Raw genomic sequence first — 18,828 nt, 5'->3', positions numbered from 1 at the left:
TTATTACATTTGCATAATATCATATTGCATTTCACAATGAGATTAGAAGATTTAGTCTGCACGGACTGCGCTCAGCTCTGTTTCTCTCTCTCTCTCTCTCTCTCTCTCTCTCGTTGTCTTTCCTCTTGATGAACTAGAGTAAGCAATACCCTGTAGGATATTTTTATGTAATTAGCGTGTCCTGGGGTCATTTTAGCCCACACACATGCACAGACACTGCCTGGAAGGGCTGGATTAAATGTGTATTCAATAACGTACTCCTATGCCTATATTACCAGACACGCCTCCTCTCCTGCAGAGCAGAGAATCAAGCTCCAGCTCGATTTGATCTCACCTTCGGACGCTCTAAACTTGTACGTGTGTTTGACGATAATATTTGTGCAAAGACACGTTTGTCGGGAAAAATTACGTTACAGACATTTGAATGGTTAAATGGAGCCAACACACTACAAAACAAACGTGGATAAACACATTCTTCGAGCTCTATGTTTCAGGTTTCAGATTATTATTTTCAGTTTATCAGTTTGTTTGTTTGTCTGTATTGTGGGATACTCAACAGGGAGCAACCTTTGTAGCTCTGCACTCACGTGATCCGTAAGACACGTGGATGCTTTCACTAACGTGTGCATTCATGTGCCAATCTGTGTGCATCCCAGTGATGATCGTTCTGGCCGAACGCACTCACATGGTGTATGTTTACAGGCTAACATGTGGGATGTGCGCAGAATCAGAGATTATTCTATTTGAATAGAGAAAAACAGCCGAAACTGCTCCAATTAACTGCAGCTGTACAGTACAGTTTACAGTAATGTCACAGGTCCTTGAATACCAGAAGTGAATAACTGCCTGGATAGACAATCACAGGAGTTGTTTAGGTTACTGGAGAGACTGGAATCGACTTTGTTTTGACATCTCCTACCACCAAGTTCTGATTGTTGGCAGGATGAAGAGCAAGACACTGGTGATCCATGATTTAAACACAAAATGGGATGTTTACTTTGTCGTTGAAGCCTACTCCAGCATTGTAAAGAAGCCGTGCACTTCAGAACCGCAGTTGTTTTGCCGCTTCGAACTTCGTTGTTTATGCTATGAAAATGACTTCAATAACCCTTCAGCGAATGACAGGATAAAATAACCTGTAACCAGGAGGGGGGAAAAAAACTCTTCATATCAAGATAATGCAATAATGAACGCATGAGCTTGAGAATAGAGGAGATAAAGATGTGCTGATCCGCGCTTTTCCAGTTCCGATCAGATACAAATCTTCCGATACTGATTTCAAGACACGGCCGGTACCCAATTTCCATATTCCTGATAGAATATCCCTTCTCTAATTGAACAAAGTCATTAAAAGTGTGTCATATCTCAGCTTCACTGTGGTTCAGATTCAGTATTTCTTGCTTTGCACCTTTAAATTTGACACAAGCTGTCAGAAATTATGAGTTTGGACCGTTTTTCGGAAAGAAAGAAAAATCGGGCGAACATGTCGTTTATTCAACAAAAGCAACAATGTAAACAATTATTTAACAAAGCGCTGAAGGAAAGAAAAATGGGGAGATCTCAGTGGAACATTTATTTATCACCATGAAATTTGACCTTGTAGTTATAATGTGATCCTTCTAACAGACGAACGCCACTAAAACCTTTAACTCCTCCGTGTGGGATATGGGATAATTCTGGGTATGCATCCTCAGGTATAACTCTTTGTTGGAGTGGATGTGAGAGTAACACAAAGATTGAGGTTCATAAAAACGAAGCTACAGCTGTTAAAATTTGAGGAAAGGAGAGCACGTGCATATTTCTGTATTTGTGCGTTCATGAACATGTTATGTCTTGTATGAAGTGCGTGTTTAAGATCTTCCCTCGTCACTGCAAAGCCCAAGATAGCCTAACCATTTTCGGCAGCCTTGCGTTTGAATGATGCTGGCTTCTTACCTCGTATGTTCTGTGAGGGCGCTTCCTGGGTAGTGTGTCAAAATAAAAATGGAAGAATGTTAGATTTCCCTGTGACCAACAAGAAATATTTCATAAACAGGCATTAGGGATAATTTACCAAAAGATAAGACTGTTCTCTTAGAAACTGTCCCTTGATGGTGACCACATGCCCCCCCCCCCCCCCTTCACATTTCTGCAGGGTGGATACAGCCCTCGTCAGCCTGCTGACTGACCAGACTGTGTTAAAGGTTTACACTGTGATACGCCCAAACATGGACAGGAAAAGGAAGTGGTTGCCAGGTATTGGAGCTGTCTTATTGCTACTCTTGAGTCACATGACATCAGCGCTGGAAGTGCCTCTTGATCGTAAGTATTGTCCTTATCCATTTCACACAGAAACACAAAGTAAATGCATTTGAAAGCAACACGTTCTAGAAGAGTCCGAGGTGTGGCGTACATTGGCTCCATTCAAGATTAGCAGCAGTTTACAGGGAATGGTGCATTTCAGGCTTTGCATGATCCAGCATGTGATTGACTTTGTTTATATTTTTTGACGAATTTTACCTTGATATCACACTTCCTGAGTGAACTTCAGCTACTTTTTTGCATTTACTGCACCTGCCTGACAATTATAAAGATGTATCCTCTTAATATCCATGCCGAACGTTAGGCAGGTTCAATAAAAGGCCTGAAAGTACTGTTTTACTCCTTGCACAAACTAACACCTTTCCTCAATATTCTGTTGGTTCGGCGGTGGACAAAAGCTAAAGTACTGGAAGGATGTAAGTTTTCTAAAACACTGCTGTGGCATCCAGCATGAAGTTCTTGCACTTAAATTTAATTCTGTTTGTGTGTGTGTGTGTGTGTGTGTGTGTGTGTGTGTGTGTGTGTGTGCGTGTGCGTGTGTGTTGCCATTTTTTAAATGTGCACACACTTATCTCAACACTGTATTTGTGTGTGGCGTGCTTGTTTCGTGCTTGTTTTGTGAGGTGTGTTCATGTTATTGTGTGACATGTGCCGCCGTCGCTTTGTTTGCAGTGTCTCAGCTCCGTGAGTGTCAAGTTTGATGGAGTCAAAGTCCTTGTTGCATGCTGCTTGAATGTTGTTCTTCTTTGAATCGTCCTTGACGTTCCAGTGTCTTTATACTGCACTGTATCTCTTCTTTATTTCTTCAGTGCCCCAACCCCCTACTATCACTCTACAGTCCCCAAAGGACTATATCTTTGATCCACGGGAGAACATCGTCATCCACTGTGAAGCCAAGGGAAAACCTCACCCCGGGTTAGAAACATCTCGCCAAACACATACTTGTCATCCCATCTCAGCTTCTTTTTTTTTTTTATCAGATGCGCAACAAGTACCCAAAAGTGTGTATCCCTGTTTAACATTCTAGGCAAGGCACACAGCATATTTCCCCAGTTCCTGTTGTAACCCAAAGAAGAATAACTGTCTCATTTGATGATGAAGAGCTTCATTCCGTTCAGTTTTATCGTCCTCTCTGTTAAATGATAGATGTATCCCTGAGGGTAACTTAACCTGGAGTAGTGTGGAAAATGAATCACCATAGCAACCGTTGTCGTGGAGACCAATCGTCTGAGAAGCACACCTGGTAGAATGAATTTGCCGGCAGCCCCAGAACTGAGTTCGATCCCGCCATAATCCATCCTGCTATCAAATTAGTTATTCAATTAAACCTGTATTTTTCTTTTTTTTTTCTTCTTTTTTTTTTAAACTCATGAGCAATTATGTCATTTCCAATCTTGTGTGCACCTCCTTATGGGCACTGACAAGCCAGTGATTATTGTAAAATGTCTGTTTTTTTTCTCCCCAGCTTTTCGTGGATAAGAAACGGGACCCATTTTGATGTCGAGAAAGACTCCAATGTCCTGATGAAACCAGGTTCAGGGACTCTAGTCATTGACATCAGTGAGGAGAAGGCAGAGGCTTATGAGGGAACGTACCAGTGTACAGCTCACAACGATCACGGCACGGCTGTGTCCAACAACATCGTCACCAGACAGTCCAGTAAGGCTAAACACTTGCCAAAACAAAAACAACAAATCCTGATCCCTCATATTTATATTTTGTCCAGACTACAGATGCTCTCACATCTGCGCCAGTTATTAGCCAGGCTAATAACTCGCCCTTCTATTACGCAAATATGCTATGTTTGAATGTGTGTTTCCAAAAGTTTAGAATTACACCTGAATTTTTCATAAAGGTCCTTGTATTATACTGTACAGCGTAATATACTGTATACAGATAAATTATAATGATATAAAAAGTCTTCATAAAGACTTCCAACGTGTCTGCCCACAAAAAAACCTTTAAGCGCGAAAGAAATGTTTTGAGATCTACGTAATAATTTAAAGGATTCTGTCTTAGATAAGGACACATCCCTTTTAGATATTACTGTCAACATTTTTTTATTTCATTTATTCATCCATTTGAAATTTCCAGGCACTGTTTGCAGGTTAATGGATTATTTCTTTTATTGTGCCAGTTTATTCATTTTAGCTCATTTTCAACCGTAGGCCCAGGGCACGTATGACAGCTGCAAGAGACAAACAAAATACATGAAAACATGTATAAAATGTACGACCCAAAAACAAGGACTACAATTCATTAGACAAAACAGCTTCAGATTATCCAGAGCATGACTAGACATTTCTGGGGGCCAACTGAGTGAATCACCTGAATTTCACTGTGAAACCTGTAATTTATGTTTGTTTGTGATTCCCAGGGTCCCCCTTGTGGTCAAAAGAAAGAATTGAGGCCATCACGGTGCCCGTGGGGGTTTCCCTGGTGCTGCAGTGCCGACCCCCGACGGGTCTGCCCCCTCCTGTTATTTTTTGGATGGACAATAGTGAGTCTTTTGTATATGTTTTTACACTTTAATTAAACTAGACATTTTTGTATTTAATCCGATAGGACTACACAAGATAAACCTGTTTTTGGTATCGTTGGGGAAAGGTTTAAAATAGGTTTAGTTTTGGAAAAGGGTAACCGGTTTTTCTACCAACCTATCCAATGATAAGATCCTGATGTTAATAACATAACTGTGCTGTTAATGTAGCTCTTGAGTTTCCATCCATCCATTTTCTTCCACTTATCCTGTTAAGGGTCATGGGGGGGCTGGAGCCTATCCCAGCAGCCTTTGGGTGAGAGGCAGGGTTCAGCCTGGACAGGTCGCCAATCCATTGCAGGGCCAACACATAGAGACAGACAACCATTCACACTCACAGTCACACCTACGGTCAATTTAGAGTATCAATCAACCTCGTCCCCTCTTGATGTCTTTGGACTGTGGGAGGAAGCTGGAGTACCAGAGAGAACCCACACAGGAACAGGGAGAACATGCAGACTCCACACAGAAAGATCCAGAGCCGGGGCTCCAACCCTGAACCTAACCACTGCACCACCACTTGAGTTTCTATTTCTATCTTTTCTCTCTCTCTATATCTACCTTAGATTTCATGAGGCTGCCGCTGGGCAAACGAGTATCCCAGGCACTCAATGGTGACCTGTACTTTTCTAACGTGCTACCAGAAGATACCAGGAATGACTACATCTGCTATGCCCGCTTCCCCCACACACAGACCATCCAGCAGAAACAGCCCATGGCCGTCACTGTTCTGCAAAGTAAGTCAAAATACTCAACATTTGATTTTATATGAAGTGACCCACGGAGGTAATTGAAAATATACTCCATTTCGGAAGTTATTTCACATTTAATGCTAAATTGACATTTTTCAAGAGTATCATTTTCATCATTCATTTTATTATTCGTAATATCTTGTATTTAACAGATGCTTTCACACATTCTGCGGAAATTGGATATTGTGCTTCTATCCTTGCATTTCTTTCAGTTTATGCATCTAGTAGATTTTATAACGACCATACGTCAGTGACACAATGCTGCAACAACATTTTTTTTTCTAATATCGGTCCAAGAGTTGATGCACTGTTTCAAAAAAGCCGTTATGAAATTTAAAAAAAAAAAAAAAAAAAAGAGAGTCTGTTTTGCATGCTTATGATTGTTTGTTTGTTACAGTGGAAACAATGAATGAGACTCTGGCCTCTTTTTACAATATCACTGATTTCTATAGTGGTGAGTGCTGCTGGTTTATTCCCATTCAGCCCATTACATTTAAACCCAGCCCTGACCCTCGCTTAACCACGCCCGATACACTCAACCCCTACTCACTGTGGTTATATTTCTTCCATTTTTATCACAGTTTGATCCCTGTGGAATATAGATCGTATGAAATAATGCACAATGCAATGCTAGGAGCTGAAAAAAACATGCAGTAGCAGTTATATGAAAGATATACTTTGAATAGAAAAAAAAAATGTGCTGTATATCTGAAAAGGTATGCAATTTGTGCAGTAATGTGTAAGCGTCAGGAATGCAGGGGAGTATTTGTAGTTTTCTGGTGTTTAAATGAAGAATATCCAATGGGGGATGCGTGCCACGTTGTCATAGCAACAAACCAACGGCTTTCCCTTTAACAAAGATTTGCACTTGCTCCCTTATGTTCTCAGCTAATGCTTGAACTATAAGCGATGAGTAGAGAAAGAAGTCACAATGTATTCGATAACCGCTTAGCCTATTCACTGTTAATCCTGTCTCTACCTGCATCCTCAGAATGGTCCTCTTTTACTTCCTTAACTCCTGCTGACTAACACCAACTCTAATGATACATTCACGTCTGATTCGGTCTCTTGCCCTCATGTATTTAGCTGGCCCGGCGAAGGAGCGGAGCCCTGGTTTCATGTTGCCTCTGGGCGCAACCAGCACCAAGATGGTTCTGAGAGGAGAGAAACTACAGCTGGAGTGCATTGCTGAGGGCCTGTGAGTAGGCTTGTGTTGTAACTATTATCATCATATCCAGGGTTTCTTCTAAAATTAACATTTTGCCATAAACTGTTTTGTATACAGTGGCGGTCTGATTATTGTATCACTTTTTTAGAAATTGGACTGGAGATGAATGTGCGCCAATGTCCTTAAAGTGACATTTCACTCAAAAAGTGTTTTTTTTTGCCTTTCAGATACTCACTAAAAGTTGTCTTCAGCTAATAAATATGTTTTTTCCCCTTGCGCAATACTTGGTGAATCCAGAATGCAGCCAGCTTTGTAGCTTGAAGCTTATGACAACCAACAACAGCAAAACTGCCCAGAAATGCCTGTTTATAAACTCTCAAGGTCATCATCTGGTGTAATCCACGTCTTTTTTTCATCCAGCTGTATGATCAGTAATCCACAAACACTTTATTTTGAGCTAAAAACAAACTGCAACACTTCTAGTTCAGTGCTACCGCTAGCTGTTGTTAGCTGTCAGTCCCCATGAAGCTTCAAGCTACATTCTAATCGCAAATATCACAATGCTTTCATGAGCTCAAGAGACCTATTACTGAGTACTTTAAGAGCAAATTACACTTTTTAGATGAAGTATTTTTTTGAGGAAATGCAAGTTACTAATGCATCGTAGAAACAACATAGAAACACCCTATTGTAACTTCTGTAACAGGCCAACTCCAGATATTTCCTGGCAGAAAGATGGAGGGGATCTGTCCGACAGCAGAGTAACCTTCTATAACTTCCAGAAAACACTGAAGATTTCTGATGTGAATGAAAGTGATGCAGGCAATTACACCTGTAAAGCCTCAAACAAACTGGGCACGGCCCACCACACGATCATGGTCACAGTCAAAGGTTTGCAGTCACTTTACTGTCATTTTTCTCGGCATCCAAGTATCATAAAGGTTGAATATTCATTTTAGGCTTAAACAAACCTTAGACTCTCATTCTTTTCTTATTTATTCACCATGCTCAGCCGCTCCATTCTGGATCAGTGCCCCCAGGAACCTGATCCTCGCCCCAAATGAGACAGGCATCCTGACTTGTCGAGTCAATGGAGAACCTAAACCTAATATAAGCTGGTTTGTCAATGGGGTTCCGATAAACAGTAAGTAAACAGGGATTATGGTTTCAAAAATGAACTGTACGATATATTTCTAGTCTCCTCTGTAAAATACTTCATGCAGAAAACCACCCTGCAGAGACGCAACGGAAATTGGATGTCTTACGTGTAGAGAATCGTAGTGATGCATGTGAAAAAAAAATCAAACAGAGGGAACTAGAAAACCAAATGCATTATTTGGATCATATATTCTTCCTCTGATCATATGATAGATGCACCAGAGGACCAAACCCGCAAGGTTGACGATGACACTGTTATTCTCAGCAATGTGCAGTCCGGGTCCAGCGCGGTCTATCAGTGTAACGCATCCAATGAGTTCGGCTACCTGTTGGCTAATGCTTTTGTTAGCGTTCTTGGTAAGTACCGGCCGTTAAAATTTACTTACATAAGATTGCAAGTGAGATCAGTTCTTCATACTTGTAGGGTTTTACCGTACTTTTTTTTTTTTTTTTTCAAAAAAATAAACCTTAGTCAATTTGAATAATAGATGATAGCAGGCCCCAATATTGGCTAAGGAAAATATTATGGCAGAAAAACAGGAAATAGGATTGCCTGAGGGAGGGGGGGGGGGTGCCAGCACCCCTCTAATCTTTTGCATTTTTGGTGTGTTCTGATCGCAAAGGAAAAAAAAGGCAGAACATCAGAAAACAAGGAGGCTTTGTACTAAAATATGAGGGACTTACAATGAATGCCTCGCTCCTAAATAGGGTACTGCTTCAAATAAAGGCCCCTTTGAAGCTGAGGCCACTATTTGAGAAAATGCAATATTTCCATGTGACAGTCTGCTTTGCGAGAAGTATAGTAGAAAGTGATGGTGGACATGGGAAATACAGGCCAGTGTGTGTGATTGAGGGGTCATAGTAAGTGCAGTTTCTTTACCATGTTGTGCCCTAGCTGAGCCACCAAGGGTGCTCACCCCACCAAACCGAGTGTACCAGGTCATCACCAACAGCCCCGCCTTACTCCACTGTGCCTCCTTTGGCTCACCAATACCAACCATCACATGGTATGATTCAGATCTGTGACTTAATGTACTTTTGTAAGAAATCCAAAGCTGAGACGACGTAATGTTAAAACCATCATCTGTATAGGTTCAAGGACAGTCAGACCAGCATTGAGAATGGTGACCCCTATGTCATTCATGAGAATGGCACTTTAGAGATCCATGTGGCCCAGCCTCTAAACAGCGGGAAGTACACCTGCATTGCCACAAACAACCTGGGGATCAAGGAGAACCATGTCTACCTGGAGGTCAAAGGTCAGCCAATTCTTATGTGCTGAGTGAATTTGAGTGATTAGCTGAATAACTGATTCACTAGCAGACATAATACGCTGTTGGCCAGTTAAAAGCCTTTACAGCTCGGAAGAGATGTTACATTCGATCTTGTAGAAATCAGAATTTATTACTAATGATATAAAATATGTTCCAGAGCCCACACGCATCCTGAAGCAGCCGGAGTACAAGGTGGTGCAGAGAGGCATGAGTGCTGTGTTTGAGTGTAAGGTCAAACATGATCCATCCCTAGTCCCCACCATGACGTGGCTCAAAGACAGTGGGGAGCTGCCTGATGATGAGAGGTACAAACTCTCTCACTTTGGATTCGGTTTGAATTAAAATTATTTTTCCATCTCTTTATTTGTTGTATTAAAATGCGATAACTCTTACTAGGTTTGTAGTAGACGCAGACAGCCTTGTGATCAAAGATGTGACAGATGACGATGAGGGCACTTACACCTGCATCATGAACACCACCCTGGACCAGGACTCAGCCAGTGCCATGCTGACCGTTGTTGGTATGTCTACTCTTTAAGTCAGCCACTGCTGACAAGTCAGAGAGTTGGAAGTTTTTGAATTTGATGTCCTTGAGCACAAGTCATTTTACAGGATAGCAACAATTAATCAACACATTCAGACAAACAAATGACTCAATGATTCTGTTTCCAACATTGAGTAGCAATAATTTTCCTGCTTTTGTGCTGTTTCCAGAATGTTACTAACACTAATTTCTTGTTCTTACTTATTGCTGTCTCAGAGGCTACTCCTACTCCAGCTATTGTCTATGGTAAACGCTGTCTACAGTCTAGTCACATTCATTGTCTGCATTTAACCATCAAACCAGTGCCTTCCATCTTCTCTACCATTTACCTCATGAGGGCTGCCTCGTTTGCTCTTTATTATCATACTGTAACGTGTTTAAGACTTGCAAGGACCTCTACTTGCCACCAGAGGGCCACATGCTCTGCCCAGTTGTTTCTGTAAAGGTGGTGTGGCCATGGGGGCTGCAAAGCTCCCTTAAACACACACCAATATTGTTGGTGTCATTATAACCAAAAAAAAAAAAAAAAAAATCCAGTTCTTTAAGAGCAGCTGTATGTGTGTGTGTGTGTGTGTGTGTGTGTTTGTGTGTGTGTTTAAAATCAGCATCAAATAAATCTCCCATTGTGTATCCTTTGATTGTCTATGGGGGTAGACAAACGTCACCCAGAAAGCCCGAAGCTGTGCTCTGTCAGGTGGGACGGTAAACATGGAAAAGGAGCTTTAAATAAAAGTATTTGAGTTGGTTTCATGTCCTCAGTGTTCCACATTTTATCGTGCGTCAGCTTGGGTCCTGTCTCCTTCTCATTACACTGTGTTCATGGTTGTGACTCACTTCCAGTTTTGATGATCATAACCATTGCTTTACATTTCACTATTTATTTCATCTTTAATGTGCAGAAATAATATTTGGTCTGTTTGTTTGATGAATGAAGATTGATGGCATAAAGTTTTGTCTACAATTGTAATGAAATAAAAAGGACAAAAACTGTATGAAAAGAGAAAAAAATAGCTTACAAGTGTAGTAATCCTAGTAGCAATATTACCTACTTCTAATTGCCTGCTTTCTACTTCATTATTCTGATTATTATTATTATTATATTCATCTCTAAATTCTAATATGAAACTCATTTAGAGGGATCAAATCCTGCATTAAACTACAGTATGCAATGGTATGTTTGCTGCTTATTTGATGTTGAACCAGACATACAATTACAATGCACAACAAAAAAGAGTGAGAAAACATTAAAAAAAAAAGTTCTTACAAGAAACCTGCAAAAGTTGAGAGAAAACCTACAAAAAAACATTCAAAAATCAACAGGAAAAACTGTGAAAGCTAAGAAAGCACTACAAATATTGAATAGAAATAACTGCAGAAAATGCTAAAAGAAGGTAATAAAACAAAGAAAAAAAAACAGAAAATACAGCAAAAATTAAAGAGGAACTTTAAATACTGAAAGGTGGCACGGTGGTGCAGTGGTCAGCCCTGTGGCCTCGCAGCAAGAAGGTTCCGGGTTCGAGCCCCGGCTCAGGCACGGGATCTTTCTGTGTGAGTCTCCATGTTCTCCCTGTTCCTGTGTGGGTTCTCTCTGGTACTCCAGCTTCCTCCCACAGTCCAAAGACATCAAGAGGGGACGAGGCTGATTGATACTCTAAATTGACTGTAGGTGTGGCTGTGAGTGTGAATGGTTGTCTGTCTCTATGTGTTGGCCCTGAGATGGACTGGTGACCCGTCCAGGGTGTACACCACCTCTCGCGCCATGTCAGCTGGGATATAGGCCCCACCCTACCACCATGGATGGATAGAATTAGTGTAAATGAAGGAAATAATGCAATACAGACAATACCGTAAAAGTTAACAAGAAAACTAAAAAAAAATAGACTGAATACGTTGTGAGTAAAACTGACAACAAATGGAAATGTTTATTTTTCTGTGGTCTTGAGCAGTTTCTTTTGTCCGCAGAAAAACCTGACCCCCCAACTGAGCTGGAACTGTCTGACCAGACAGAGAGGAGCGTTCAGCTCACATGGGTCCCTGGAGATGAACACAACAGCCCCACACAGAGTATGCAACGATTTGTAGATGATGTCCTGCCGTTCGATTGCAGTTCTCACCTGCTGAATTTTAAACGATGGTGCAACAAAACACACTATGATTTAATTTCCATGTTTTCAAAATAAAACACAGAGAATCCTCTTTTCTCTTCTTCAGAGTTTCTGATCCAATATGAGGACCTGCTACACCAGCCAGGCATTTGGGTCAATCTGACGGAGGTCGACGGTACCGGCACCACAGCACAACTGCACCTCTCCCCATATGTCTACTACTCCTTCAGAGTGCTGGCTCAGAATCATGTGGGCTACAGCCAGCCCAGTCAGCCCTCAAGCCAATACAGAACCAATCCTGCAGGTATCTGATGACATCACTGTGCAGAACTAGAAATGTTATGCAAATATCAACCAACTGAATCACGATTCTCTATTTTTCCCAGCGCCTGATGAAAATCCATCAAATGTTAAAGCGGTTGGAACAAAACCTGGCAACCTGGTCATCTCCTGGACAGTAAGAACTAGTTTATTCTGAATGTGAAGTTTTGTTCTTGTGACAAAAGTTTTTAGCACATCAAGTGCATATTTAGTACAGTCCTTGTTGGCTTGGTCATTTAGCGAGCTTTTTAATGCAAGTCTGATTCTTGACTACTGACATAAACTCTCTGTTTAGCAACTTACAGGATTTCAGTCCAATGGGCCAGGTCTGGAGTATAAAGTGCTGTGGAGACAGAAGGACGTGGAGCAAGATTGGTCTTCCAAGACTGTGGCTGATGTTTCTGAGTTTACCGTGTCTGGAACTCCCACCTACGTGCCCTATGAGGTTAAAGTTCAAGCTTTGAATGATTATGGCAATGCCCCAGAGGCTGAAGTAGTGATCGGACACTCTGGAGAGGACTGTGAGTGAACTTAATGTCCATTTTTATATTCAAAAGTAGATATTTAATCATTTTTGACCTAAAGTCAGGGTAACATGGGAGCGTTTTTGTGTGCCATTGGTGTGCAGTGCCGTTGTCTGCTCCTGAGAGTGTACAAGTGATGGTTCACAACAGCACGCTAGCAGAGGTGCACTGGGAGCCTGTGCCCCCCAGCTCGGTCAGAGGAAAACTGCAGGGATACCAGGTATGTTTTGGTTAGCTCAACTGGCTGTTGTTGGCTTTGTTATATTTGCTGCTGCTGGAAGAAAACTGAAATAAATGGGAAACTTTCTAGCAAAGAAGGCTGTGTATACAATACATAATATGTTTCTATTTTGCATTGCACCTTCTCACAACATGTCGAGGACAAATTGCCTACGTTAACGATGTATTTTCAGCTCGTGTACGCTGATGTTTCAGCACCTTCATCAGAATTATTTACAGGATGAATGATAACACAACCTTGGCAGACATCCAATGAGGCATAGACACTAGGATGCCTGCGTCACAGGATGTTGTACCTCCATAATGGAAACATCGCAATAAAACTCAAAGGCAAAAGGCTGCATAACACACCAAAAATACAACCGACAACATAAAGTGAAACAAAACGTGGAAATAGAATTACAACAAAACTGTAATGTTGCTCGCTATAGAAAATAAATGAATCCAGTGAAAAGGAAAGACAAACACCCAGTGGTTTACTTGGGAATATCTGTGTTCCATTAATGTATCCCCTCCTGACTGGATAATCGAAAGATCCCACCCACCCATTTTGCGGTGTTCCTATATAGGTCACGTTTTCTATGAATGATTTGCATTGAAATTTGTGAAGAGTTCATCAACACATCAACCATCTGACCCAGGTTACCAAGGAAACTAAATCCATCTAGACCATCACTGGCCCTACAGTGTGTATCTATTTGTAGACTGCAGTTATTGCATATCGCTATTGGCAATATTCTCTTGTTTTAACTAAATAAAGTTAAAGAAATGAAACAACAAACATTTGGGACTCTGTCTGAGAGCTGTTCGGTGTTATTTTACATCTTATATGCGTTCATTTTTATCGCTGTATGATACAGCTGAGGTATGCTTGTAACAGTGTATCGCGGAATTCAGCAGCTTTGTCTTTTAATCTCTGAGATTTAAGCCCCACCACCACCCCCATATTAAACTGTGTATCCTCAATTTATTATCTGCATCGAAACTTGACAGTGTATGAGCTTTGTGAAACCCACAAGAAAAGATACAAAGGATTCAGAGTGACTGCGCATGTGCATAAATTTACAAGGTTGATCTGTGGGTGTGTGTGTGTGTGTGTGTGTGTGTGTGTGTGTGTGTGTGTGTGTGTGTGTGTGTGTTTCCTCCAGGTGTACTACAGTCGAAAGCGAGGTTTGCATGAGACTGAAGAGATTGAGGAGCAGCAGGAACAGGTTTTGACATTCAGTGGGAATCGTACAGAGGGACGTCTGCCGGGCCTCCAGCCCTACAGCCTCTACAATCTTTACATCAAGGTCCTGAACAGTATAGGAGAAGGTCCTGCTAGTGCCGACAAGCCGTTTGAGACACCTGAGGGAGGTGTGTATGTTGGAAATTCCTCACAGAGCGTCAAACATATGGAAAACCTAATTTTCTTGCATGTACTGTAATTTCACCCTACACCTCTTTTCTGACAAATGAAATGTCACAAGCTTTAACTGGCAGTGGTTTTGGACACTCAAAATAAATTCTGTTTTATTTTTCCCTCACAAATGTGGGTTAACGATGCCTTATTTGAACTTTGAATATTTCCTGAAGCGTCATAACTCTGAATCTAAGTAACAGCCTTAAAAAAAAAAAAAATGTCTTGTTTGGTTTTCAGTTCCAGGACCTCCTTCTTTTCTGAGAGTCATCAACCCTAGTTTGGACTCCCTGACTCTGGAGTGGGGGCCACCACGCAACAATAATGGACGCCTCTCTGGATACACACTAAAATACCAACCAGGTACGTCCTTATTGACGGTCGAGCTCGCCAACATTGTGTGTGACATGCATAAGAAAACCTTTCCTGTGGTAAAATGGTTTTCTTCCATATGTTTTTTCCATCATTTACTTTTCTCTGTGTTCCTCTGCTTTTATAGTCAACAATACAAGTGAACTGGGACCACTCAGGGTCATGGACTTTCTGGCCAATGAGACCACAGTTGTCCTGGACAACCTCAACTCCAGCATGCTCTACAAGTTTTACTTGAGCGCAAAGACAATCAAAGGGTCAGGCCCCTCTGTCACAGAAGAGGCCCTTACAATCTTGGAAACAAGTGAGTGCTGTGTACACAAATGTACAGTTTTACCTCGTTATCCATCATGATTTACAAGAACAAAAATATCTTGGAGTACGGATGTTCGTAAAAAAGACAGCTCCGAGGGATCTGGACTCATTAAATTGCTACTTTTATGACCATACCTTCTTATTGTGTCATAAATTACAAGCACAATTGTAAGAAAATGTCGAGGTCTCGCATCAGCTGCCTTTAAATCGATCAGCGTACGGTCAAGAATCACATTTTTTTATCCGAACGCTACAACCATGAGGTCCTTCCTTACTCAGCCTCTCATACCCTCACTATCTCTTTCCTCTCTCTGAAGTTCAATCTCAACCCACAGTAGAGACGGGCAAAGGTAACCCAAGCTTGCCAGTGGAAGTGCCTGCATGTTGCTCCTATCATCAGATATTAGAACCAGAAACAGCGTAGCATAGATATGTCCTCTTCTGTTCACACCTGCATGTTACGAGGTCAGCATGTAAATGGAAGTGTGTGAATGGATGTTCAACTTCCATGGCAGTCAAGCCTGTATCCTAATCTGCTGATAGGTCGCCGAATTTTAAGTTTAAAATTTGTTTCGATTGCATGAAGGGGCTGTGTGTTCTTCAAGTGAAGCTTCATGCATGTTTCTTGTGAATGTGTTTGGTACTAAAGCGCTGTCGCTGATGCCACAGACTGATTATGTGTATAAATTAGAATTGGTTTTGAAATGAATCGCACGCTTTGCAACACTAACCCAGGTGCTTAACTTCCAGTTGAGGAGTTTCCATGGGTTTTAACACCGCATGCCCCTAGCAGCATCCTCCGCAAGTAGTGTCTCCACAGCTCACTGTTCTTTTCTGTGGTCTATTTTGATGGACTTGTGTGTTGTCTCACTCTTTTCCATGTTCTTTCAGGCCCCACAGAGCCCCCTCACCCAACCTCCCCCATCACTCTGTCTCCACACCCCCCGTTTTACAAGGGTACAAGCACTCCCTGTGTCCCCCCTACTACCTCCTGAATGAGGACTCTGATGCAAAAATGGTCCATCTCTTCAAAAATTCAAATCAGACACAAAATGTCTTCAAAGATATGATGGCATCCTATTGAAAACCTTATTGACCTTTTTTTTTTTTCATGCTGTGAAGTTAACTCCCTGAGTGGGATGGTAAATTCTTACAGAGATGAACATTTTTGTACCAACCATGTAACAAATGTTCTGTCTTTGTAGCGAATGGATCTGCTGCTACAATGAAATTACTTTTGTGACAGTGTAGCCTCATGATTTATAGTGTTACTGTATTCTACTTTGGACAGACTCTCATTCCCTAAACGTAGCTTCCAATGTAAGGTCAGGAGTCACAATGTGTCAAACGTGTGGAAGCAATTGTGAGAGTTATTTTTTTTAAATTTCTTTTCATATGATGAAAGCTTGATTATCATGTCTTTTATTCAACCAAAATTCAGCTGTGTACTATAATAGATTTGTAGACATAGGATGAAAACGTATTTGTCATTTCCTGTAGTGTTCAACCAAAATTCGACAGTGTCATGCTACGTAATGATGTACTGCTTCATCATGCCTGAAAGGCTTTTACACACACGTTAATAGATGATATTCAAGCTGTAAAATTAAGATATTTTTGCATTTTCGTCTAAATACACCTTTACCTTTCTTGTGTTTAGTGCCTCCTGCAGGCCCTGCTTTTGGCAAAGTTAACACGTCTGTATCGGAGGACGGTGCAGTGATCAGTTGGGAATACTTTGGACACCATAAGAATGTTTATGTGGAATATATTGTAGAGAACAGTAAGGCTTCACTTTATATCTACAGCCATTTCAAAAAAAAAAAAAAAATCTATGTATTCATTAAACAGTGATAATGAAAACTGATCATGAATAATGCTAGAATACTTTTTATTAAATAGTCCTTTAAGTATACACTATCTAGTGTATAAATATACGTAACCTCCATAAATATTTTCCCTTTCCATCCACTCCTCCAATTTCAGGTAAAGAGGACTGGAAAAAGGAGTTGGTAAACGGTTCTCACTCACATATGATAAAAGGTTTAAAGCCGGCGACGTCCTATAGGGTACGTGTGGTAGCTAGAGATCCGGCTGACCCGACACTCCACAGCACAGACGAGGTGTTGGTTACAGTGCCAGGTGAAGCGGCATGATGGTGTTTGTGTACTTGTCTTATTTATCCCCATTTACCATCCCATCAGAGATGTAGTGTGACATAAATGTACTGTAGTGTAGTTTCATAATAAGTATACACGCATGGTGTCACATTTCGCCATCAACATGCACGTCAATGAGGGTCATCGCCAATAGCTCACCTTCTATTTCTCTGTCTGTCTTTGACAATCATTGTTTATTAACCCACTTTCACTTTCAGTGTTTACAGCCTGTTCGTCTCTCAGCATGGAGAGAACATTTAATACAAGAGATTTAGCAGAATTCCATGCTGACTCCGCCTCTATTTTTCTCTTTAGCTGTGCCCAGTCGACAGGTGGACATCGCTACCCAGGGCTGGTTCATTGGCTTGATGTGCGCCATCGCTCTGCTCATCTTGGTGCTGCTCATAGTTTGCTTCATCAAGCGGAACAAGGGCGGCAAATATCCAGGTCTGTATCAGCACATACTGTCATTTCAAGGTTACTGACACGGATAGATGGTTGAACGTTAGGAACATCTGTCCACTCCAGTGAAAGAGAAAGAAGATGCTCACCAAGACCCAGAAATTCAGCCCATGAAGGAGGATGATGGGACGTTTGGAGAATACAGGTGAGAGGGGAAGCTGGTGTTCCTACCGCAGCATTGTGTGTGAAATCATTTTCTTCAATCACTTGGTCCTGACTGTTTATAGAGCATTTAACGAAGCCGCAGAGACAGTATCGCCATCAGACTGCATGACCAAACACTCCATAGAGGCAAGGAAATCTCTGCACTCTTGTAAACTGGCCGTCTAATCAACAAAAGCTTATTGCAATGCAAAATATAACAATTTTAACACTTTGTACATTCATTAAAACAATACTTCAACCCAAAACTGTATTTTGACTTTCAAGTACTTAGAAATAGGTGACTTGAGCTCACAAAGACAAACGTTTCCCTCCGACAATACATCATTTCTGTGTGACTCCAGAGTCCGTAAACAGCGGATGACGTACTTTATATGTAGCATGAAGCTAATAGCGCTGTATGGCTAGCAAAGTTGCCCAAAAACATGTGCTTACAAACTCGCAAGCATCGTCCAATATAATGCACATAAGCGGGGGTGCAGTTAGTAAGTTTGTTTTGTTTGGTATAGTGTTTGTGGATTACTGAACAGCATGACAGGAGAGTTTTACTGTTGTTTGTACTTGGAGGCCACGTAGTGCTATTAGCTTCAGACAAAATAGCAGCTCTATCTGCATTCTGGATCGAGTGATGCAGCAGTGGAAACTGTCTTTACAAGATCACGACAGCTATTTGTGATTACTTGAAAGGCAAAATACAATTTTTTTTTAGGTGAAGTATCCATTCAAGGTAACATAGTTTTAGTATTTGGCTCGGTTAAAATATTGTAGAAGTGAAAACTAGTGTGCTTTGAATCTTCCACGTGCATGCTTTGTGTTGTGTTTTAAAGGATGATACAGTCATTGTGGCTCGTGGATGGTTTTTCACATCCTTCCATTTCTATCTGTCTTTTTGGGGGGTTTAGGTCTATGGAGAGGTAAGAGGAGATGCAGTTAAACGAGCATGCAACTCATTTAACCTATTACATACTGCATCTCAGACTGGCTGTGTTTGCTATAACTCTCGGCAAGAAGTACTGACGAAAACTGATTTGAC

The 18,828-nt window shown here is 41.2% G+C and overlaps 1 protein-coding gene across 7 annotated transcripts in view; it reads left to right on the top strand.

Annotated features, from left to right (window-relative positions):
• The window catches only part of nrcama (neuronal cell adhesion molecule a), a 64,177-nt gene that overhangs the window by 40,580 nt on the left and 4,769 nt on the right, over positions 1 to 18,828 (top strand). Inside the window, exons 3-32 of one of the 7 annotated variants that reach the window (XM_086202253.1) lie at positions 2,135 to 2,301; positions 2,700 to 2,717; positions 3,111 to 3,216; positions 3,767 to 3,960; positions 4,679 to 4,801; positions 5,407 to 5,577; positions 5,990 to 6,046; positions 6,679 to 6,790; positions 7,467 to 7,651; positions 7,773 to 7,904; positions 8,132 to 8,275; positions 8,814 to 8,925; positions 9,011 to 9,177; positions 9,350 to 9,497; positions 9,589 to 9,713; positions 9,953 to 9,982; positions 11,699 to 11,800; positions 11,948 to 12,145; positions 12,228 to 12,298; positions 12,458 to 12,683; positions 12,791 to 12,906; positions 14,075 to 14,282; positions 14,566 to 14,688; positions 14,825 to 15,001; positions 15,330 to 15,362; positions 15,904 to 15,969; positions 16,673 to 16,795; positions 16,999 to 17,154; positions 17,487 to 17,618; positions 17,700 to 17,778. In XM_086202253.1, coding sequence (XP_086058379.1) covers positions 2,208 to 2,301; positions 2,700 to 2,717; positions 3,111 to 3,216; positions 3,767 to 3,960; positions 4,679 to 4,801; positions 5,407 to 5,577; positions 5,990 to 6,046; positions 6,679 to 6,790; positions 7,467 to 7,651; positions 7,773 to 7,904; positions 8,132 to 8,275; positions 8,814 to 8,925; positions 9,011 to 9,177; positions 9,350 to 9,497; positions 9,589 to 9,713; positions 9,953 to 9,982; positions 11,699 to 11,800; positions 11,948 to 12,145; positions 12,228 to 12,298; positions 12,458 to 12,683; positions 12,791 to 12,906; positions 14,075 to 14,282; positions 14,566 to 14,688; positions 14,825 to 15,001; positions 15,330 to 15,362; positions 15,904 to 15,969; positions 16,673 to 16,795; positions 16,999 to 17,154; positions 17,487 to 17,618; positions 17,700 to 17,778 — 3,728 coding nt within the window. In that variant the 5' untranslated portion in view covers positions 2,135 to 2,207. The remainder of the gene's footprint in view (positions 1 to 2,134; positions 2,302 to 2,699; positions 2,718 to 3,110; positions 3,217 to 3,766; positions 3,961 to 4,678; positions 4,802 to 5,406; positions 5,578 to 5,989; positions 6,047 to 6,678; positions 6,791 to 7,466; positions 7,652 to 7,772; positions 7,905 to 8,131; positions 8,276 to 8,813; positions 8,926 to 9,010; positions 9,178 to 9,349; positions 9,498 to 9,588; positions 9,714 to 9,952; positions 9,983 to 11,698; positions 11,801 to 11,947; positions 12,146 to 12,227; positions 12,299 to 12,457; positions 12,684 to 12,790; positions 12,907 to 14,074; positions 14,283 to 14,565; positions 14,689 to 14,824; positions 15,002 to 15,329; positions 15,363 to 15,903; positions 15,970 to 16,672; positions 16,796 to 16,998; positions 17,155 to 17,486; positions 17,619 to 17,699; positions 17,779 to 18,828) is intronic. The other 6 variants (XM_086202255.1, XM_086202258.1, XM_086202256.1 and 3 more) reach the window with 6 other exon arrangements.

The sequence above is a fragment of the Aulostomus chinensis genome, chromosome 4 (genome assembly GCF_037954235.1).
Source record: "Aulostomus chinensis isolate RoL2024-O1b breed Wild chromosome 4, RoL_Achi_v1.0, whole genome shotgun sequence".
In the NCBI taxonomy this organism is placed as follows: domain Eukaryota; kingdom Metazoa; phylum Chordata; class Actinopteri; order Syngnathiformes; family Aulostomidae; genus Aulostomus; species Aulostomus chinensis.
This window is presented reverse-complemented; position numbering and strand designations above follow the sequence as displayed.